Genomic DNA, 22,955 nt, shown 5'->3' with positions numbered 1-22,955 from the left:
AAAACGGAAGTTAAGGACTTAAAATTATTTTATTGCGTTTTTCCAAAACATAAATAGGAAATAGTTTTTGACAGTATTTCAGTGAATATATTTCAGACATGCAGAACTCCTGGGTGCTATGGAGACACAAAATGCAAAACCTGCGTTGTTTAGTTTTCCTGTCTCGCTCCTACAGCACACTTGACGATACTGTGTGTAAATGTGGTCAGTATTGTATTGACTTGTATAGTTACAACCAAATCCTGAAAAGCAATCATCAATCTTTACCAGCAGTTTAAATTCCACCAATTGTTTGACTTTGTAGACACAGTATGGTAGGCCTGTTAACATCGAGCTTTATTTAGGTTTTTAAAAAAAAAAAGGACAAAGCAAAAATGATGACAAATCACGTTTTTCTCATCGGTTACAGAGATGGAAGATCCAACATTTCTCTTTCTTACATGGGAAAGGTATGATCAGAATATGTACATTAGAAAACGAAGTACAAAACTAAGTTTGTCAGGATGAGGACGTTGTACGAGAAGTATCCTGATGACTACACGGTAGACGACAAGATGAGGATACACAGAACTGAGGGTTTTAGAACAGTGAGTTTTAATCTAGTGAAGTCCAAGTTTCCAGCATCATTCCCTCTGTTCCATCTTGACTTTTGGGGGCTTGAGGAAGGACCTGTTCTTTTTCTCCTTGGTCTTGCCTTTAGCCTGGAAGGTCCTCCAGCTGTCCACACGCCCGTCTCTTGTTTCCTGAAAACCAAAAACAATACATTTATAAAGAAACACCATGTGCAAGGTGGCCATCACATCTCTATAAATTACTTTGATTAATCAGTTTAGAAATTAAAATTAGAGTTAACCACAGTTATAGAGAACGCACCTCAAAGTTTTTCTGCCATTCTCTCTCTCGCTTTGCTTTTTCTGCTGCCTCGATTTCTTCCTCTCTTGCCCTTTTCCTGGTAAATTTGGAGAAAAAATAAATCCATGATATTCTGAATCAATCTGCTTTTATGTTGCTATAGTAAAATGTGTCAACATTCAATCAGATGTTAGAATAACTATTTACAGGATATTTGGAGGCAGCTCAACATTTCTATCCCCCAAAGAACAATATTCAGGTTGTACATATACTGTGTCACTTACCTTTCGTGCATTTCTTTAGCTTCCCTTTCCTTCCTTTTGATTTCCAGCTCTGCAAACAGCTTCATGGTCTGTTTGTACACTGCTTGCTTGAACTGCAAAAAGACAGTAGAACCCACATATGACCATGAAAAAAACTATTATTGCTTCACTTTACAGGTGATTTGTTTTCAAGGACATTTCTTGGACTCTTTCTTCATTTTACTAACAATTAGCTGGTGCTGTAAACTACTAGGATATTTCGGGAAAAAAAAAAAAAAAACATAGACATCAAAACCGACATAATCAAACACAGACATCAGTTTGAATTTAAATGATATTTCTCTTAGTTTAAATGCTCCTAAAATCTTATGTAGGTTTTTATTTTGTTTTCAGCACTGCCCGACTGTGTGTATGACTGTGACTTACTACTTCAGGGTCGTCCTCCTCCACATCCTGTGGCCTACCGTCTTTTTTCAACTGTTTCTTTCTCTCCTTTACCTATGGAGGGCAGAGAGGGGCAGAAAATACATTTGTTATCTAACAAAATACAGATGAAGATAGCTGATTAACGTGGATACAAAACGCCTGCAATACTTTTTTAGATTAAGGGAAGATGATGAACACTGACATTATGCTCCACATATTCCTTTCCTGCATGAATCACATCCATTGCCCTTTTCTTTTGTTCAGGATCCAGTAGTAGCTTGTACGCCTTGTCAACGGCTAGAAAACAGCAAACATTCAGGAGAAATTAAATTTGTATAGGTTTCTTTTTCATCTGGACGCTATATTGATTAAACAGAATTAATCAAGGATATATAGAAATTACCTTCGAAGGCTTTCTGTGCTCTGTCCGGATCATCCTGGTTTTTGTCTGGATGGACCAAGATAGACAGCTGCACCATTAAGAAGACACATATTCAAAGTTAAGACACAATAATATAATAACTACGCAACATCCACAAACAGAACCAGACTTATTTCCACTGCTCATTTACTTACCGCCCGAAATCTTTTCTTCAGTTCATCATCTGTAGCTTCTGGATCTATTTGTAGAACCTGAATTATGTGAACATGTTACCACAGTTAATATGGTAATAATAAGCTCAGCTAAAAATAAGCTCAGTGATACATGGAGATGTCATTGTTGTGAAAGTAATGCTGGTGATGTTATCATGCTCTGGTGAAAGCTTCAAATTGACCAATTCGCACAACTCAAGGTAATGTTTTTTCTTTTGCTGTTTTGACCTGAGAACTTCTCTTTTTTTCCCCAATTCATATTAGGAAACACCCACTGTGGTAACAAGATAATTAGCATTAAAATTTAAATTCTCACTTGTGAAGTGAGAAATGTGATTTCAGTTTTGACAGTTCAATAGTTTATGTACTGAGGAAAATTACTTTTTTTTTAACCTTTCAACATTCTTGCTAGATTTTTTTTTTATCAATGTTTCTAAATAAACTGAAAATATCTATTGATACGGTGAACCTGAACATTTACTAACTGACAAAATACCTATAGTTAGCAGTGCATTAGGTAAACATATGAAATCAGGTGCACAGATGAATCAGTCATCAATTATTGTCAATGAATGTAAAAAAGCTAAAAAAAAAAAAAAGCACTTTCACTTTTTAAAGGGGGGATTTATGATAGGTATGTTGTATTAGAGTGCATTCATTTTAGGTTAATGTTTAGGCACTTGTGTTAAAGAGTTTCTTACGCGTATTATACTGTAGCCTAATCATCATTATCAAACATACAGCCAGCATCAGAAAAAAATATTTTCAGTGAAAAGAAGAACAAGCAGTCATAAAACAGATGGCAAAAACATTACAATATAACATTAAAGAATCTGGGTTTAAATAAAAAGACATAAGACATTGAGGAAACCTAAATCCATAACTACCAACTAGAAGAATGTATGCTGTTATAGATATAGATAAATACAGATGTAGCTGTACTGCACCTCGGGTGGGGATAAATAATATTTCTGTCATCAATCTTTAAGGATTTGTACAGATCGGTACATTTAAGATAAAACTACATTTGTTCACTTACCTCAAAGGGATTGAGATTGAAGTAGGATGCGCCAGGTCTTAGCAGTCTATCTATCTGTTGCTTGGAAGTTAACACTGAGTCTCTCTTCTCAATCTGCTTCACCTGTGAACAGATTCCAACAATCGAAATGCAACTGTATTTCTCTTGTAACAAGAGTACAGCCAAAAAGCAGGAGCGACGCGTGTGATTAAACACAAAGGTTCGTCTTATCTGGGACTGATAAATAACGTTTGCATCTTGGATTAGCTAAATATAGTTACTGTCCTAAGCGAACACAGCAGTTGATGTTGCTGCTAAGCAGTTAGCTAACAGCCCTATCATGAAAATAATATGTAGTATCCAAATGTGTTTAGCTTGGGTTGTTTACGTAAATAAGTCATATTCTTTGCGATCTTTGGTGGTGTCCACATAAGACTAGAAATACAAAATTGCTCACAGACCAACCCAGTGGCTAAACGTTAGCTTGTTGTCGTTAGCTGATGATCATCTCTGCCAGGCCTCGTAGCAGGTCATAATCATGAAGCTCGTTCAGTAACAGACTTCAGTCCATGTGCGATGAACGACACATGTAACATACATACAGTAACCGAACTATAAGCATACCTCGGTGTAAAAGTTTTGAAATAATTCATCCGACACATTCTGACATGAAGGCTCTCCTCCGGCGGCCGCCATTTTCCTTCAGGTTTACATGTGACGTAAAACACCACGTGACTATCCAGTTCAGCGTTAAGCAGTTTCTTCGAATTAAAAGCTGATAAAACTCTGCTTTATGTTAAAATGAATATAAACTATGAAACTAAGAACTAGCTACTAAAGAACAGACTGCAACAATATTTACGAGCAGACAGGGTGTGAAATTTTATTGAAAAGCACTACTTTTTCCAAAACAAATATTTTATTTTGAAAAGTCGGAATCTTCGAGGGTAACTTCCACTCACTCAAGTTGTTTTGTTGTTTTTATTATAAGATATTAATTGTGTAATCGTCCCCAATGAAGCTTCAGGAGCAACGTTTCCTTTTATTAGTGAATTTCATATTTTATGACGAGTTTGATTCGCATTGTAAAGAGGGATGAAGCGTCCCCTTTATAAAAACTTCCTGTCGGCGTGTTGACGTATTCGCGTTCACTACGTTCAACCCAAAGCAAACTATCGACCTTAGCATCAAATTCCGTTTACATTTAACTAGAAATACAAACCTGGGGTGCTGGAAATACAGTCCAACGACGTTTTGCAATGCATTACCGCCTGGTTAGAAAATAATTTCAGTTTTTGCAGAGACGGCCCTAAATTAGGACGTTTTAACTGCGATACTAATTGTTTGCAGTGATAATATTTACATGCGCATCTCCGTTTCTACTGTGAAGTTTACAAATCACTGATGTTGAAATCATTACAGACCTTGTACATGTCAATTTTTTAATAGCTTACAATAAACTGTAAATATACACAAACACACTTGGTTTGGTAACAATGAAGAGCAACACATCATTTACAGTGTTGGATGAGGAAGCAGCAGCCCGCTGGAAGGAGCCTCTGGATAATATGTCCATCAGCTGTATCCTCATGTACCTCTGAAGTAAATGGGGAAAACATTTTTTACATTACAATATAGATTAAAAAAACATTAATTGTACTTTTACATTTGCAGAGATAAAAAAAATGATAAAAGTAATGCAGATACTAAAAAAATAAAGCCCTCACTAATGGGAAGAGCTGCACTAGTTCACAATATTTCTCACCTGTGTCTTCTGCTGAGCTGTTAACATGGAAGCTGGCTGATGATCCCATTGGTAGGGAATCACAAATACAGCCTTTTTAAATAGTCCATTTTGAAGCATGTGAAGCCCTGTGATGGGTCTGACCGGCGCCTCCTTTGAACAGTGTCCTGAGAAAACAGCCACATAAGCGCGTTATTGCATTTTAGTCCATCAGTTTCTCAACATCATGCTCATAACATTATCTGAAAGACATTATCTATAATATACCATTTATATTTAAGCAGAGTACATTTACTCAAGTACTCTACCTAAGTACAATTTTGAGTTACTTGCACTTGAGTATTTCCATTTCATGCTACTTTTACTCAACTACAAATAGGTGGAATATATTGTACTTTTACTTCACTACATTTATATTACAGCATTAGTTAAGTTACTTTTTGGATGTTCAGGTTCTTCTGATAAACTAAATAAAATACTGGTGTGGCCTTTATGAATCTAGCCACTGCACCTACATAAGGTGGTTAAAATCAGCCCCACCTTTACCGGCTGCCGTTTTTGTTCCAGATGTCTGTAGGTAACAACACATTTTTGCCATATTTTTATTACTTTTATACTTAAAACATCTATAACAAATAAAAATAATATATGTGCCAATTTCTAAGTGGATGCTTAGTGACATTTTGAAAAAACAACATGAAACATTATGTTTTTAGTTATGACAAAATGTCATACACCAGAAACATGTTGAGACTTTCTGAGTATTAGTTGAGATAATGAACAATCTTACCAATCCGTCCCTTCCATTTGTGTGAATTCATTCACATGGATGGGGGGCAGCTCCTTTACTGCCTGGTGACAAGAGGCAACATATAAAGACACAGTTCTGATATGAGAAGCTGTTTAAGGACATGCCAGCAATTGAAGGTCCTCAAATGTAAACCAAAATGTGTGTGCTAATTGGTATAATCAGCTAATGTAGTCCATACATCCCAGGCTTACCTGTGCAATATAAAAAAAACCCCTTCTACTGCCATCTTGTGGTGTTAAAAGTAGATACATCCGTTTTAAGACATCCATTGTTCCTATATTAGACCATTTTTAAAATATTTAATTCAGTATCCCCACTACAATCGGATTAGATTTCAAAAACAGCTCCTCTAATTACTTTCTACCTATTAATTTACCTCTTTCAGTTCTGAAAATACCAAGTAAATGCAGCGTCTGATAAAGGAACAACGGACCTCTAATTGAGCTGGTGAGAAACTGCCTCTAGTGGCATAGCAGAGGAAATGTCCATCTCCTCTGTTCCTCCCTTCACCCAATGCATGTGCAGACAGCCGAGATGATTTTGGTGCAGTAAGCCAAGACACTCAGCTGGTGTTTTGGGGTTTACAACACTTACCAAATCCTTGACTGCTTTCTGGCTGTTCAATGCAAGCTAAAGAAACTGCCATTTGGCTCTTAAAAGTGCATGAATTTTCATATCGCTGAAGGGGGAAAATATGCACTGTGTGCACCTATGGAGGAAATATGCAGTTTGTGCGTGCTCCATAACTAAATAAATAAATATTCCAGTGACAATTAATTTTAATATTTCCAATGATTCTTCAGTCAACTTTAGTGAATTGTATTCTTCATGTCCTGAAAAAATAAAAAAACAAACTGCTACTAAATTAAAAGCTTGATTCGTAGTACAGTATATTGTAAGGAAAGAATAAAAAAAAAGGACAGAGTATAATTACAGCTAGTGTTTCGCCAGTGATTACAATTAGCTACAGGAGAGGAGACAGTACTCTGTGCAAGGCTAGCTCACCCTTGAGTACCGTTCAGGTGAGTTCCTCATTCTAGTGGTGCCGCTCTCAATGCTTCTCCACCTAGGCAGGTTGGAATAAGAGGACAGACACATGAAACAAAAAACAACACCATGGTACCAAAAGGCAGATGCTAAAAACACTTTTCTATGATAAATCCTGACAGGCTGTTGGTTGCTTATGTTGAGAATTTTAACCCTTTGGATGGTCAGATGACCTGGATGGCGATTTCGCAAATTCAAATATATTGGTCCTAAAAGTGTCAGTATCATGACAACACTGTGCAGGTGACATCTCATCAATATCCGAGACTATGTCTTTGAAGTGTGTCAACAGGTGTACACAGTATATGTTTTAGCAGATGTTAACCAATTCATTATGAATACCATTTATGTGCAAGGCACAGAAAATTTACACCTGCCATATTGACTACATTTCCTCTACTACATCACTATAAAACATCCCTTTAAAATGTGCACACAACATCATGTACACATTTGTGTGCACTTGCACAAAAACTAATTTTCTTGGCTGTGTCCCACTGACCAAAATGTTTCTCTTGCTGGCTGACTAGGCGCGCTATGAAGGAGAAGGTCAAATCTGCACTGCGGCCACGTAAGGCATGTAAACTGAGGACATTCCTAGAACAAATACAGCAAATTCTTAGTAATAGGTTATGAAGCACACAGTTTTCTCAAGAATAAATTATGTATGCAAAGAAATGTTTTCCCAGTCTAAGGAAGTGCAGAGGACAACATTTAGTAAGGTTAAACTGAAGTTTACTAAAACATACACTGTTTACCTGTGTACACATATTTTGATCAGACAGACACAATGCTGGGTAACAGCAAGACGTTAAAATTACAGGTTGGTTATTTAATAATTGTTCATAGTGCTGTAACATTCACTATTTAAAATCAGAGTGCAGAAAATGCCTGTTGCCTAATGTCAGATGTACTGAAAAAATGAAGGGTTAAAATCCTATTTAATCACTGTATCTTTCAGACACCTTTCAAGTTCTCATCATGCTGTCTGACTTCACAAATTCTTTTTGATTATCCTTTGTTGCAAAAAATTTGACTTGCAAAAGAAGATCTTCATCCAAATGTGAGAATTGAGGTAAAAATCAAATCAAATACTAAAAGACAACACTGAATTTGAGTATCTGACAATTGACTGATGCTCAGCTGAGTTTTATTGAAACGGAACAAACGTAAAAGTTATAAATACAAAGAACATCAGAGAACAAACTGCTATGGCTCTTAAGGTAAGCCAAACCAAACTCTACTGGGCAAGTTCAAAGAAAACATAGGAAGTTATGGTATCAGTTTTAAAAAAACACAATTTATCTACCGCTAGAAATGCTAGGCATACACTGAACATTACAAAACTTTGATTTCTTCCTTCCTGTGGATTCTTTTCTCCACCATTGCAAAAAATGAAGTATGAAGCTCTAACCATATGCATTTATTTACAAGCATGTCCCTAAGCAACTATGAGATACCACAAATAAAGGGAGTACAAGAGGGAAAGGGGAGGAAAGGGGCATGGACAAAAACTTTCTGCAAGGCAATATCATAATTAATGTCCTCTCAGACTTTTGAGAATGAATGTCCACTTTTTTTTTGTAAATGTTCATAGTTGGCTTTAAAAGAATCTGGAACAAAAAGTAACAATAAAAGTGTTTTGTGTGTGTGTGTTTTTTTTTTTTTTTTTAAGACAAATGTCCCAATGTAACCGTAGGAGTAAGAAATGATTCACCACAACGGTTACGTTCGCTTCTTCAGCCAAAAGGCTTTCCAGCCAATCATCTTGAGCCAATTCTGGGGTCTGTCCATTTTGTCTGAGACATATACAGATTTATTTTCATGAGGGATGACGAATAAAAAGTCAATCAAAAATTGTGGCCAATCTCCTGTTTTTTTTTCTTTTATTGTTGTTTTTCTCTTTTTTTGTTGTCACTTTACCAAATACCTTTTGGTGCATCTACTTCCACTGTTGCCCATAAGAATCCTGTGAAAACTCCATGGTGTCATTACTGTAACCATAGTTACCGGAATAGTCGGCCCCTTGCTGCAGGGGCTGCTGGGCGATGGGCTGGGACCCCCAGTTCTGTTGGTTGTTGGTCTGGCGGCGCTTGGAGTCAGGCTGGTTAAACACATCTGCCTTCCTCTTTCCGCCGACGTTTCCCCCGCGATTGCCTCTGGCTCCACGAGGACCGCGGCCCCTCTGCGGCTGGAAAGGGGCACCCCGGCCTCCTCGGCCACCCCTTGGACCACCAAGGGGTGGCCCTCTTTGGGCGTATCCGCCACGGCCTCGTGCCGGCGGTGCTCCCCGAGCCCTAGGTGGAGGAGGTCCTCCCCTGCTGGGACGAGTACCACGGCCCCTCATGCTGTACACATCTTCATAGCCATAATAAGGGTCTTCATAGCCACCACGGTAGTCATGATAGTCGTAGCCATAGTAGTCATCATAGTAGTCTTCATATCCATAGTAATCTGGTGGATAGGCATAGCCCCCTCGGCCACCACGACCCCTACCTCGGCCTGGTGGTGGCATGCGTGGAGGCGGGTAGTAGTAGTAGTCATCATACCTGCAAAGCAGAGGATAATGTTACATTTGATGACTCCTTGTTTTAGAAGCCAGGCAGTGACCAATCACATGTCTCTGTTTGACCCACCCTGCATTCCTGGTGGTCTGCCGAGCTGCTTGGCGCTCTTTCCTCTTCTTGTCTGGGGGCTTTGCCAGCACAATCTCGATTTCCTCCCCTCCTAGCTCCTTCCCGTTCATCTCATCCATGGCCTTAAGAAAACAAAACAAAACAACAACAACAAAAAAAATTTAAATTACATTACATATATGATCGTCTCAAATGCAAAATACTCTAAAATACATAAAAAGCTACCTTCACAGCAGCATCCCTTTCTTCAAAATGGACAAAAGCATAGTCTTTCAGTTTTTTCACTCGCTCCAGCTTTCCGAACTGAGAAAAAGTCTTTTCAAGAAGCTCTTCAGTCACAGCTGTGGCCAGTTTTCTGACAAAAAGCACCTTCACCTAAATAGAAAATAAACTAAATTATGACAAACAGCACTGTCAAGCATGGTTGCCGTTTTCTCAAGAACAAACTGAAAGACTTACTCACCTTGGCCATGACCTCTGGATCTGGCTCAGCTACAGGATCTGCCCACTCCACAGTGACTGGGTTTCCCCAAACCTTGACCTTGCCGCTCATTAGGCGACGGCGAGCCTGTGCTGCAGACTTGTGGTCTTCATACTCCAGGAAACAGAAACCACGGTTCTTCTTCTTGTCATCTGGCTGATGGTACAATATCACCTCTTGGAGACCCTCTGTAACGAAACAACATCTCTAATTACACGTGAGGATTTGCTTTAATTTGTTTCACTTAATGCTAATTTTGAATTTCATTTCATCATGAGTGAAAGGGTTGCATAATCTCGAACAGGGACACCTCTCAGACGTAAATGTGAAATGACTTACATGCAATCTGTTTAATTATTTGTTATGTTTTTGGGGGCTTGAAAAGTAGTAAATCAAACTTCAGACTATGTATTTTCGCAGCAGCAGGCGTTTGCCTTCAGGATAACTGGCTCTGTTTTGGCTGTGGTATTTTCAACCAGCCAGGCATCAAGCTAACACTGACACAATAATATAACATCCACATAAACTGGATTATCTATTATTTTTGAGACAAAAATACACAAGTTGTGCTTCTCAACATACGTTGTAGAACTTGTCTCAGTTCACTAATGTCAATGTTTTTAATGCATTTACCCATGTATGTTCAGTGGCCTCTACCTGGCAACTGCCATGAGCTTTGGCCTATGCAGGAGGCGTGGGAGGCATACAAGTCTGTCCAAGATTATCTTATAGCAGTAATGCTTTTAAATGCTTGTTGTCAATACTATGTATTGTTTCTATAATCCACCCCTCCAAATTTAAAACTAACCTGTAACTTTGCCAAAGTCTTCCAATATACTTTCTCTTGTTTTGTTCTTTGGAATTGATCCAACAAACAGACGATTGTTTGCAACAGATATACACACTCCCAAATACTTCCCAGGGCGGATTTCATGGTTATCACACTGAAAGTTAAAAATAAAGAGAAACCATGTGAGATACATTATAAACATTACAACTACATGAAGTCAACCTTAATCCTAAAAAATATTGTACAATGATATACTTTCCCCAATTCCTTGTCATACTACTTACAAGCTTCACAGCCTTTTGTGCATCATCCTTATTGCAGTATGTGATGAAGGCATAACCTCTGTTCTGACCAGATAGAGGGTCCATCATTAACCTGAGGTCCCAGATGGGACCAGCAGACTCAAAGAGTGGAACCAGCTCGTCTTCATACAAATCCCTAGGGATTTTTCCAACAAACACCTGATGAAGAAGACAGGAAAGGTGGACAGGTGTAAGGATTTGTAAAGCACAACACATCATGATATTTAATGGCCTGAAAATCATGACAGTTGGGTTTTAATATAACTATCCATCTTCTATCAGTCACACATATACCTCTGTTCCAATCCCTGGTTGTGATCCTTTGAACACATCCTCTGGTGGGGGACCACCATATTTTCTCTGACCTGTGGTGACATCCAAGGTGTAACCTGTTCGCTCCAAGAGTGCCTAGAAAACAAGAAATAAAACATTAACTGAGCTGCATGACTGCAGAGGCAAATGTATGTGACATATGCAGTGAAGGTCAGTCACATGACTTTGTTTACCTTTATTTTCGCCTCATCTGGGCCCTTGGTGGACTCTTGTACTTTGCTTCCTTGTTTTTCTCTCTGCCTGTAGGTCTTCATGACTCCGCAAAGGAATGCACTTTTATTCTACATTAAAAATAGGATCAGATTTAAAAGTACTTGTAATGGCGTACATAAAACTCATCTGAAATGAAAAAAGCAATGTAATCCATCCACGTGGTTACCTGTACATGAGACAAATCGCTCTCTTTAAACTGCTGCAGCACAGTAAGTGCTCCTTCCTCATTGAATTCCCGTAGTGCATCAATAGCCCTTTCATCCAGGTCAACATAAGCCACCAAGCCTACAATTACAAGGTATAGTCAAAATCACCCTTAGAGATTGTTTAATCTACTTCACAACCATCTGAGTCAAAACAAACATCACCCACCTGTCTGGAAGATATTATCTAGGCTTTCAGCCACTTTCTGTGGCAGTCCAGCATCGATGAGTGTCTGGTAGTTTTCTGTGTGTGTTGTTGTCACATCCATAGGCTCTTCTTCCTCCTTTGCCGGGGCAGAACTACCGTTCACCTCAGCGGCAGCCATTCTCCTGCAACATGACAACTGATTAGATCATATTCTTAATGATTTATTTATTTTTGGACACATATTGATCAAATAGGTTATGGATTATGCTAATCTAAATTCGTGTTGTAAGGCAGACAGCATGCATTCATAACCAGCTGTGAACGTAATTTAGCTTAATTGGTTTGAAATGAATTACCAGTGTGACCTAACTTTTAATTAATGCCCATTTACTTTAAAACAAAATCATTTCTTTCATTTCAAACATCATTTTAACGATATTCTCGCCACAGTAAACGACAGATGGATTACATTTGTTATAAATATTACTTGATAACAGAAACTAACGACAAAACCTTCAGGTACAACAACAACTCAGCCCGGCCACTTAAAGAAGCCACCGTCCCGCCCCCTTCACATGCAGGCTGCTAGCTAGCAAAGATGATATATTTCATTTTTTCATTTCGGGTATTTGCACAATATCTTTCTGAACCAAAGCGACAACTACGGTATATTAGATGCATTTTTGTTTTTTTTTTACCAAACATGCATCGAAAATATCTCCTCGTCTTGAGCTGATAATAATATTGTTTAGCTTGTTGGCTAGCTAGCGAGCTTATGCGAAGGCCTCGCCGTGCAGAAAGACACCATTCACAAATCAAACACACGCGCCGTACACGGCACAAACCGATAGTTAGCAAAACTTACCACTCTAAATCAGGGAAGTAACAGTGGCGTGTGTTAAAGTGTGAAACGATTAACGTGACGGGTGTACAAAAATGTCAGATAAGAAGAATGCGTTTCAGTCTAACCCACGAGACAAATTTCCAGACAGCTAGTCTCGTCGTCGGCTCGCCCGAACAACGCCACCGCTCGGCAAACATCGCGAGATGTGAACGGAAAAAAAAAAAAAAAAAAAAAAACTCGCAGTCGGGAGGGGTTGTTCGTTTTGACATGTCACGACAATTATTCTCAAGCAGCTCGACAACAGCTTTGACATACACTTTTACACAAGACACAAGTAGTTTTACATTCATAACCACACTCGAGGACACGGTGGAGTCAGAGCGACACTGCTATGCATTTCATTGTGTACGGGCTCAATAGACACAGCGGGCGGCGCAGTAAATCAAAACGAGCGCTACACCGCCAACTGTCCAATCACTGTCGTTGGACTTTGATTGGCACCACTCTAGCCCAATGACGTTCACCTTGCTGCACAAACAACGCACAGAACCCGCCTCTTTTCTTTCCCATATAAAGACTGATTCATAATCAAAACTTACATTTTGACAATAAAGAGGAGGAAAATAAAATAACTCACATTCTCAAAACCTTTCAATAAAGATGAATTAAGGATTTTATTGTGTTTTTTTCTTTCTCCAGTATTCATGGTGTCAGTATGAGTCTTCTACAGTACCTGCCTTGAACAGCAGTAAATCAATCAAAATCTAATAATCATTGACTTTGCAATAAGATTTCAGGGAGATAATTAGAGGCCTCCCAGCTTCAATCATCATGGTTTAGTTTTCTAATTTTGCCCTTATGGCGGTCGATTTCCTTTTGTAGGCGCTCAATCTCCTTTTTGTGGTGCTCGATCTCCTCTGAATGATGCTTCCTCAGTGCTTCCATCTGCTCCTTCTCCTTCTGTCTGCAGGAGGAAGGAAAAAGAGGAACATGGTTTAAAATCTTGTTAGAAACCAAAGATACATCCTTTAAAAACATAATTATACTGTATATATGACGTGCTGCTAACCTAAAGTACCGCTCCTCTTCTGCTACTTCTCTCTTTCCAAATGCACCACCTGCTGCTCTCACAGAGCCTCCTCCACCTCCACCTTTGCCTGCTCCTTTGCCCAACTCACCAAGCTGAAATAAACAAAGGAAATTCTTTAATAATAGAACAATTTAATTCAAGTCAAGTCAAGTCAAACAAGTTCACTTACTGTGCAAGATTAGTATGTTTTGCTTTTTTATTTGTCTGAACACAAAGTTGCACAGACTCAGAGCTCCTAAATTTAGCCTCTTTCAATTAATTGCTGCAAGAAACTTGGAAGCAATTAACATTTTTTCTTTAATGCATTATCTACAGTAAATGTATAACTGCTACTAGACATGTTTAATGTATTTGCACGCATACATCTTTCATTTGTGAGCTATACTTTCAAATGCATCCATGAAACGTCATAACGAAGTGACGCTTCGCTGCTGAGGTTAGCAGCTAGCCTGACTAGCTCCGCAAGGCTTCGTCCGTGAACAACATTGGTTTTAGCGAGCTAATGCTAACACTCAACACGCTTTCTGTCCTCAGCAGAGCACGATTTACCTGATCAGATGCCATTCTAATCTGAGAAACGACGCATCTTCTTAGATTTGCCCTCAGGAGAAACCCTGACATTCTCACTCAGATACTACGCGCAACCACAGCAGTGCAGAGAATACTGTAGTATTTCTACTGCTCCCTGCTCAAAATGCGGAAATTTGAAGTAAACGTCCCACATGGGCGTGGAGACCACAGGCACCTCTGCTGCACGTAAGGCCATTACTGCCACCACGCGGTGAGGGGTGCGAGCTGCATTAATTATGTGACACATCCATTTGCTGCTGTGCTCCTGATGTTCAGTCAGCACATGAAACACTGTCAACGAGTGAAAACCTAATAACTTAGATTGTGCAAGAAATCTCACCCTTATGCAGATTTGATCCAGTTCCTCTTTCAGTTTGGTATTTCTTCAGTGTAAATTCATGTTCTCTAATTTCCCAAATATTATAGCGAGTTCCCTGCTATGAAATGTGTCATTCAGTAGCCATCATATCGGAAAACAATGAAACAATATTTAAACAAGTGTAATTGCTCACTGATTGTGTATTTATTATTCCAATTGTCATTTATCATTCATGTACACGTTCACCTCTGACCTGCTGTGAAGAAAGGAGTGTAGATTACAAGAGAAATTGATTAGCATTGATTTATTGGAAATGCGCTAATTGTCTCAATTTCTTCTACAATTTGCACCAAATTACATACTTCCTACCTCCTTCTAGGGAGTCATCAGGAAATCAAAAGCCTGTGAAATAATGCATTAGTTTTAATGTAATAGTTTATTCTACTTTTCTTGTTGCTAAAAACAGCATGAATACTCCACACAATGATGTAAAACCCTGTCATGATTTTTATGTTTCTATATTTTACGATTCTCCCACGGCACTGAACTATGTGGTGCTTAGGTTGCAGATGTTTGCTGGTCAACGTGACTTAGGGTTTGATCCTCAATGAATTCACTTTGGCTAGGTCTAATGTATAAGACAGGTAAGTGGAGCACAGTGCGAATACATGCAAAAACCTTTATTTTTCGTATGAAAATGTTATAATGAATACTTTATTGATCCCCTTGTTACAGAAAATTATTCAAGTTTGGGGCAATAAAATGCAGATTTCTCTTCCTTCCTCCTCATTAATTGTCATTTTTATGTATTGATAAAATTGATCTACCGATAGATCCATGCTTGAGAAACTACACAGGTCTGTGGTATTAATATTAACATTTTTATTATTTGTGGACAGTATACCAGTCTGACACCCCTGTGCTGTACATTAAAAGGATGAGACCCAGTCCTTATCGCTCAAGTGCTGAATGAGACACACTCAGCAGCACAAAGGGATGGTTTGCACAGTAAAGAGAGGCGGTGGGTGTTCAGTACAGATGAGTCACAATGGAGTCCCACTAATGAAGAGAACTCTCTGACAGACAATAGTCATCTCAGCACGGTGTGCATGTGTGTGTGTGTGAGAGCTTACCGTCCCTGACACTCCACTCTTATCATCTGAATCCTGCAGAGTTAGTGGTCAGTGAGAAAGTGTAGGTGTGGTTCAATTTGTATGATGACATGCTGTTACCTGTCAAGCTATTATGATGATCGGGAACCTCCTGTCATCATGCAGAATTATTGGGCCACTGTGCATCTATAATGCAAGATAATTAGTCTATATATGGAAGAAGAAAACACAGGAAGTGAAGGTAGAAGAGGTTGTATAATAACTTTAAGATCATGCAACATAGCACGAACAGGGTCTAAATACTAGACACATCTTGGGTGTTGCTTTATTCTATTCACATTAAAAAGAGGAATCTGAGGTAGTAACACTATTGCAACAAATGGTGGCAGTATGTTCTCATACAAATACACAGTGTCTGATATATGTTGTAATAAATATGGAAAAAAAGAATATGCTATCATTCATATAACGTCCATATAAAACAATCCCTTCTTTCCATAAAATGGACGACAGCGAGAGCTGCTCTCACTTTGTTTCAAATGAGAATGGAAATTGAGTTTCATATAGGACAATGAATATTGCAGCTCAGTAATCATCATTGAACAGAAGGTTCCAATATTCACAGAGGCAGCTGATTGTGCTGCATTCATCGTACACTTGACTGTGACAGTGGTAAGAAACCATAATAACGGATACATTCTCCAACAAGCCAGCTAATGTGAATAATAAGGGGAATATTCTTGTTTCTAAATAGATACAAACATATGTAACTAGCATATCAATGTATGTAATTGTAAAATTACCCCTGACGATGTAATAAATCATGGCTGAATTTAACCGGAAGTCATTTTGTTTTGTTTGGGAGAAAATATCAGCCTCTGCACCAAACCCAAATTGAACTCCGAGGGCTGTTTTTGTGAGCAGCTGTGCGTGTTTGTGCATGTTTCTTTTATGCTCATGTACGGACTTCCGGTCTACAGGATACAGGGCACCGGTTACCTGCATCCTTTCAGAGCTGCTCACCTCGCTGGCTCAAGTGTTGCCATAGGAAATAGTATCCTGGCAACAGCACTAACCTGAGCAAAGACAAAGTAAGGTCATGCAGACAACAAGATGTGGCACACTGTTCTTGTATGAACAATCCATTTTCATAACCTCTGCTTGCAAGGACATTCATTACAATTTCGTGATAATATCCCCTCAGCATCTTTGCATTATTAGTCCCTAGGACATTTAATATGAACTCACATCATATTTGCATGGTTCCGTTTAACAGCTTTTTTGATGCAGTCTTTTAGAAATCCACATGTTTGGATATCATGCATAATGCTTATGCTCTGCCTCCGTCTGCACATCAATAATTGCATGAAATAGGGCTCCCAATCTCAAATTCATTCATGCCTCTAGGGAAATGCATGTTAATATACCTCTGGGGATGTAACCAAACCTTTTGTTCAGGATTTCAGCACACTGTTGAGATAGTAGTACTGTGTTGGCATGAAGCCACATTAGTATAAGGTGCTGAAAAACATTATTTTAACATAATCTTTATGCACATTTATTCAACCTTATTAAACATGAAGTACATGGAAATTCAGTGGCATTAGAATTGCAATGCAGAAAACGGTAAGCTGTGATATCGTGTGAACATAAACCCCGATTAATTCTGACTTCCTGACTTCTATTCCTTTATGCATATTCAGGTTGTTTAATTATCAAAGTCTCAGCAAGGTCTGGTTCAAATAGTGGCAGTGGCAGCTAGTGATGACACAGCCAGAATTTATGACAATAAAGTTTTAGACATTTGTTCTTTCTTTCCAGATTTTTTTAAAATATAACTCCTGCTTTTGCATAATTTACTGCCATCTCAGCCCCTAATGAAATTAATCTTCTGTTGCAGCATTTGTTGTCTCATCTGTTGTCTTTAGCTACATCGTGCAGCATCATTAACAGGTAGCTGCAGACTGCAAATGACAAGGATTTATGAGTTTTGGGCTTTTTAGCTGTAATGAAGATGCAGGTTTACATGATGTACTGTGCTCTGAGTTTATCAGCACGGTGAACTGCACGAACAGAACACTGAAGCAGCAGCAGCAGCACAAATTCACATCATAATTTCACTGGTTGTTGACTTCAGGCTCCAGAGTCTGCTTCTGCTCGTACTTGTTGCTAATAGCCCTTTTAAGCTGCCTGGATGTTGCCACTGTTGCCACGGTGACCATCAGGACTGATAAAGGGGTCCAGATTCTTTGTGTTCTGCACACATGTGGATTTTTGCACTATAGGAACACTGGAAATCAGATTCATAAGCAGTTAAAGCACAATTAAAAGGGGAATTGGATATATTTGAAAACATTTAATCTACTTTTTGAAACCATTAAATCACATTTTTCCCCCCAATCTTGCAGCATCAGACCACTCGCTCATGGCAGCTGCATTAGACAGCTGCATTGGGTAAGGAGTACTCAACAATCACACTGGAATTCACTGGAATCGAGAGGCACCCATGTATACAGCAGGAAAATTTTTTGCCATCATGCCGGCAGCTGCCTTAGGCTGTACTTAGTGTACGCAGTGAGCTAAATGTTAATGTCAGCATGCTGGTTTACCACATTTACCTTCTTGAAATAACATAAATTAATATTTGCTAATTACCTTTAAAATCCAAATACAAAGGTTAGGGTAATGTTACTAGTTTTGCAGGTATCTGGCTCTAAAACAAAGAATTAGAATTAAATTAAACATTTTAAATGAGAAGTTAAGATACCTCACCCAGAATCAAGGCAACTCATTCACTAGTTTTTAAGATATTTAAATATGGCGTCTCAAATAAATGCAGGAGAAAGCCCCAAAATAAATTAAAAAAGGAACACAACATCAAGGAACAATGAATGTCTGACAATCTAGTGTTGCCCCCTCTATAGCCACAAATCTTCCTTTTAAGGAGTAATAACCTAATTTACCTGGTGACTGCTTATCTAGCCTTTTTGACTCACTCATTGTCACCACATTGAGCCTCTCTCAAGTTCCAGCCGACTTTGGCCTACAAAATGTCCTGTTCATTTCAATATTAAAGCCCTCTGATTTCCATTGGTACCAAAGCTGGTCATTAGCCTTTCCCAGTCCAGTCAACCCCTGGGGTTAGGATATGCTCTGAAAGTGCTAAATCCCTCCAGGAAACCATTCTCAAGAGACTGATGCTATTTAACTCTGTTGCACAAACACATCTGTAATCCTCTACACTATTTCCTTGACTTTTACTGTATTTCCCTGTTGTAATTACCTTTCTGCTTTCATTTGTACAGTGACCTTGAGTGTCATGTAAGGCGCCCATAAATAAAATACATTATTATTGTTATAACATTTGGCTGTTTATCCTTCTTTTTGTCAGGTGAAGAAGCCATGTGGGGGTACAGCGACCCTTTATAAACCCCACTCCAGAGCAAAAGTGCAATAAAAAGAGAAGGTGTGCGTGAAACGAAGAGAGCCACAAGTAGTGTTTGGATAGATGTGTGTAAATGCTTATTTCAGGTTCATATCCTGCTTCCTCTTTACTGCATTCGCTTTAAAAACATACTGGCAGTCAAGGGAATTCTGCCATCAGAAACACACAAGCCAGCGTTTAAACTATCTCAGAGTTTTGCTTTCAGATTTGTTACACCATGGGAGAGAGGAGCATTGTTTGAGCTGAAAGACATGTTACATAAACTCAGTCTGCTGATTACAGTCGCTAAGATGCATTCAATAAAACTAGAATCAAATTCAATTTCATCATTAGAGTTTTTTTCACTCTTCTCTTTACTTTCCTAAGTATTATAATTCTTCTTCCTCTTTTTCATAAATGTATATTTACACGTTTACTGAGTTTGTCTCTACTTACTGAAGGTCTTACATGAAGTACACTGGAACTGCACTTTGAGCTGACCTGTTAAAATAAAAAAAGAAACATATGATAAGAGGATATTTTCCAACAAACCTTTCTTCAACCATTTAATGATAATTGAAAACAATTTCACCAAAACCAGAAAACCTCAGTAGAAATTTTCTTTATATTTCATTGCATGAGATTTAATTATTTTTTCCCACACTGATCAAAATACTGTATATTGAAAGCTCTATTTAGTATGCAGCGCTACCACATGAAAGACTACTTACAGCGTGTTAGTTCACATGTACCAAACCTTTAATTGTAAATTCTATGTTTTTTTTTCCAGTATGTCAGATAAAATGTGTATAACTTTAGATTTTTGTCATTATAGTGACACGTGCCAGTAGTAGTGACATTATTCAGTATTTAATGCCCAAACAGCCGTAGCCTTTCTTTACTTTAGCTGCTTTCCCCAGGCTTTTCTTTTCTCCTTGTACACAGCATAATATTATGTGCTCTGCAGATAACCGAGCTGAAACATGGCCTGTTCAGTCAGAAAGTCACTGACAATTTCAGGAATAAGATGCAGGGTTTTGCATATCAATTGATGTCAACCTAGACATCAATGAGGACCACGATAAAGAAAGTCTGCTTGTTCTTACTCCTCCAGTGGGAGCACATTGTCATTTGAAGAACAATACTTTTGGAGGTGCTCTACTATAGTAGAGATTTACTTGAGGATGATTGCTAATACAACTTAACCCCCTAGCATACTATTCTATTGCATATTTTAGAAGACATACATTTGAGAAAAAAAGATACATTTGCAACTAATTGAACTGTATATAAAAAATATATGAACATTTGAAATCAAATGCTGTTAAGTAGTTTTAACAAAAAGGTAATGAAGTTACCCACACCTAATTTATTTCATATTTTAGTGTAATAAAACATTGGCTACAAGAAATTAGGACAATTCAGGTTTTTGCTGACTCACACTTGATAATTATAATAATTTCATATGCTGCTGACAATCATTAAAAGGAAATTACAAAGACACATCATCTTCTCCTTCTGTTCTTTTCCTTGTCTTTGGGAGTTTAAAGACCTTCTCCTTTGCACCCCTCTCAAGGATTAGCATCTGCTGTTTCCATAGCAACTGCCTTCAATTAAAAGACATCAGGACCTTGCTGTTACTGCCAGCAAGGTGCTAATTGATACTGGATTTCACGTCGGGAGGGGTGGGGGGTTGAAATGAGAACTGGGATTTGTGTGTGCACATAAGTGTATGTGTTGGAGGATGGGGGTGTACGGTTAACGACAGCTTTAGGATGCTATCAAGATACAGACTGCATCTGCATATATGAAGTTTTGGGATTTTGAAGGAATTTGTTGGCGTCTGATGAGGAAAGAGTTTTCTTCAGTCAGTTTTCTTGTAGATAGACTTTTTTTATAGCTGTGTACAAACTATACTAAATGTGTCTTGGTGTGTGTTGAGCTGTATGTGCTCAGTTAAAGTTGTGTATCACCATAAAGCACGACTGGTGCAGACAAATGTTTTCACCTTTTCCTTTTTTACCCGTTTCCCATTAGATTTTTCTATCTGTGTCAACAGTCTGTCCATTTTTCAGTCAATCTGTCTTCTTGTTCACTGATTGGAACTATCTTCAGGTCATGACATAAAAGAAATACAATTACAAGGGGCCACAGTGACTCATGGGTCTAGTTTCAGTCACGTTTCAGATGTTGCAAAACTGGCTCCAATCTCAGAGCTCAGACATTGCAAAGATGACATCTGGTGTGAAAATAAATTAGCACAATACATAAAAATATTCAGAAGCCACAGAGAGAAGGATGATATAGTGTGATGTGGTAAACAAAGTAAAATGCTGTGAAAAATTGTGCCTATAGGAAGGCACGACTGCATAGAAGCCAGCCTGCTCTCCAGCTGACCTCACAAAATGAGCAGTGCTCCACAAATGGATCATGTAAATCTTCTTTTGCATATGCCTTGCAGCTGAATTACCGCACACTGGTTCATTTAAAATGAAGAACAAGCACTGATCATAAGGAGAATAGAGAAAGCAGAGTAGCAATGCTGCAGACAAAGCAGGCAAAACTAAATTTAAGCTGCTGACAACACTTTCTATTTTTAAAGAGATCAGAATCATATTCTGGCCCCTGTCAAATTTGTTTTCTATTTACTCAACTTCATACATCTTTTTTCCCTCTGTAATGATTTGCCTCCCTGCAAGGCATGAAAATAGAACAGAGGAGAATTGCACTTTTATCATAATGGTGAGATTGCTGTTTTTTCTACCTGCAAATCACATCTATATTTAGAGAGAGAAAGATTTGCCAGAGGCTTCAATGTGGCAGGAGTTTAAAAGATATTTCCTCGGTCTGTCTTCTGTATTGCAGTTTCAGTTAGTTAGTTATCTGACTTGTTTACCTTTTATTATAGTTTTTGTCCTGGCTTCACATATTGCAGTAAGAAAACTTACACTCAAAGACAGAGATTATTGGTCCATAATTAAAGATACACATACTTATTGTAATATAGATGTGTTTTTATTAGAAATAGGTCACATTCATTTTGTGCTGTGAAAACTGTACATTTACAGGAGGTAAAACAGAACATAAAAACAAAGTTGTGACAAGAAAATACAAATGGGTATTCAATACAAGTAACTCGAGGTATGAATCGGGCTGTGGGAAGGACAGGGGAATTGGCTGGTAGTACATACGAGTTACTGACAAGGTTATCAAAACACACTGTTACAGAAGACATGAGGTTCAATTACCCATTGCTACACAGCAGAGAGTAATAACAAACATCCTGAAACACAGTTTAGAGATATTCATAGGCTATCATTCATACTATATAATGTTTGCTTTATAGAAGTACAATTATCTACCTGTCACAGAAAGCTCCAAATATGGAGTCTTAATATAAATTCCTTGAATTACTAATACAGATCTGTTATACAATATTCTCATAAAGCATCTATTTGCTCTGTAAATATGAGGAAGATGGTATAAAAGTTTTGAAACATTGGTAAGAAAAAACTCTCGCCTAAATCATAATATCAGTCTTGCTTGAGCATCAAGCGCCCATCATATTGCACTATTTCACACTGATGGCTGAAAACACAAATGTGTTGAAGTCTTGAGGACCTGACACTGTACTGGAAGTCATATCAGAGCCAGGAGCCTCTGCTCGGTCCAAGAGTCCTGCAAGGCTGAGAAACAAAAGGGTGATGATGAAAGGTCTCGCTGAGTCCTCGAATC

General features: G+C 38.4%; 3 protein-coding genes across 5 annotated transcripts; all 3 read right to left on the bottom strand.

The window, feature by feature from the left end:
* Window positions 1-10: 10 nt before the first annotated feature.
* dnajc8 (DnaJ (Hsp40) homolog, subfamily C, member 8) lies at window positions 11-3,866 on the bottom strand. The gene is made up of 9 exons (XM_026346648.1): window positions 3,778-3,866; window positions 3,175-3,276; window positions 2,118-2,174; window positions 1,945-2,011; window positions 1,744-1,838; window positions 1,542-1,613; window positions 1,137-1,228; window positions 874-949; window positions 11-743 (listed from the first exon to the last, which is right to left on the bottom strand). The coding sequence occupies exons 1-9, from the start codon at window positions 3,847-3,849 to the stop codon at window positions 624-626; spliced, it is 753 nt and encodes a 250-aa protein (XP_026202433.1). The 5' UTR covers window positions 3,850-3,866; the 3' UTR covers window positions 11-623.
* Window positions 3,867-4,600: 734 nt separating this feature from the next.
* Window positions 4,601-13,246, bottom strand: LOC113153744 (heterogeneous nuclear ribonucleoprotein R). 3 transcript variants are annotated; one of them, XR_003297980.1, is made up of 15 exons: window positions 12,727-13,246; window positions 11,883-12,043; window positions 11,677-11,795; window positions 11,471-11,578; window positions 11,259-11,372; window positions 10,947-11,123; window positions 10,681-10,816; window positions 9,855-10,060; window positions 9,617-9,766; window positions 9,392-9,513; window positions 8,766-9,304; window positions 6,714-6,774; window positions 5,688-5,749; window positions 4,919-5,064; window positions 4,601-4,750 (listed from the first exon to the last, which is right to left on the bottom strand). XR_003297980.1 is itself a non-coding variant. In XM_026347502.1 (12 exons), the coding sequence occupies exons 2-12, from the start codon at window positions 12,037-12,039 to the stop codon at window positions 7,306-7,308; spliced, it is 1,875 nt and encodes a 624-aa protein (XP_026203287.1). In that variant the 5' UTR covers window positions 12,040-12,043; window positions 12,727-13,246; the 3' UTR covers window positions 6,810-7,305. The 3 variants fall into 3 exon arrangements, 2 of the variants coding, with proteins under 2 accessions (XP_026203287.1, XP_026203286.1); XM_026347502.1 differs by lacking the exons at window positions 4,601-4,750; window positions 4,919-5,064; window positions 5,688-5,749; window positions 6,714-6,774 and adding an exon at window positions 6,810-7,352; XM_026347501.1 differs by lacking the exons at window positions 4,601-4,750; window positions 4,919-5,064; window positions 5,688-5,749; window positions 6,714-6,774 and having other exon boundaries at window positions 7,878-9,304.
* A 116-nt stretch (window positions 13,247-13,362) lies between these two features.
* LOC113153745 (ATPase inhibitor A, mitochondrial-like) lies at window positions 13,363-14,504 on the bottom strand. The gene is made up of 3 exons (XM_026347503.1): window positions 14,345-14,504; window positions 13,775-13,887; window positions 13,363-13,669 (listed from the first exon to the last, which is right to left on the bottom strand). The coding sequence occupies exons 1-3, from the start codon at window positions 14,414-14,416 to the stop codon at window positions 13,528-13,530; spliced, it is 327 nt and encodes a 108-aa protein (XP_026203288.1). The 5' UTR covers window positions 14,417-14,504; the 3' UTR covers window positions 13,363-13,527.
* Window positions 14,505-22,955: the final 8,451 nt, after the last annotated feature.

The sequence above is a fragment of the Anabas testudineus genome, chromosome 11 (genome assembly GCF_900324465.2).
Source record: "Anabas testudineus chromosome 11, fAnaTes1.2, whole genome shotgun sequence".
Taxonomy (NCBI): domain Eukaryota; kingdom Metazoa; phylum Chordata; class Actinopteri; order Anabantiformes; family Anabantidae; genus Anabas; species Anabas testudineus.
Note: the sequence above shows the minus strand (reverse complement) of the source record. Positions and strands in the feature narration are given on the sequence as shown.

Bases quoted from the DNA above. Each gene is read 5' to 3' on its own strand.
- LOC113153744 (XM_026347501.1), bottom strand. From the start codon at position 12,039: ATGGCTGCCGCTGAGGTGAACGGTAGTTCTGCCCCGGCAAAGGAGGAA. The intron at 11,579-11,676 runs GTAACCACGTGG...TTTTTAATGTAG, and splicing joins GCGATTTGTCTCATGTACAG to AATAAAAGTGCATTCCTTTG. The intron at 10,061-10,680 runs GTTAGTTTTAAA...GTTTCGTTACAG, and splicing joins AGACTTTGGCAAAGTTACAG to AGGGTCTCCAAGAGGTGATA.
- LOC113153745 (XM_026347503.1), bottom strand. From the start codon at position 14,416: ATGTCAGGGTTTCTCCTGAGGGCAAATCTAAGAAGATGCGTCGTTTCT. The intron at 13,888-14,344 runs GTAAATCGTGCT...TGTTTATTTCAG, and splicing joins TTAGAATGGCATCTGATCAG to CTTGGTGAGTTGGGCAAAGG. The intron at 13,670-13,774 runs GTTAGCAGCACG...TTCCTCCTGCAG, and splicing joins GAAGAGGAGCGGTACTTTAG to ACAGAAGGAGAAGGAGCAGA.
- dnajc8 (XM_026346648.1), bottom strand. From the start codon at position 3,849: ATGGCGGCCGCCGGAGGAGAGCCTTCATGTCAGAATGTGTCGGATGAA. The intron at 1,839-1,944 runs GTAATTTCTATA...GCTGTTTTCTAG, and splicing joins AGCACAGAAAGCCTTCGAAG to CCGTTGACAAGGCGTACAAG. The intron at 1,614-1,743 runs GTCAGTGTTCAT...TGCCCTCCATAG, and splicing joins AGGAATATGTGGAGCATAAT to GTAAAGGAGAGAAAGAAACA.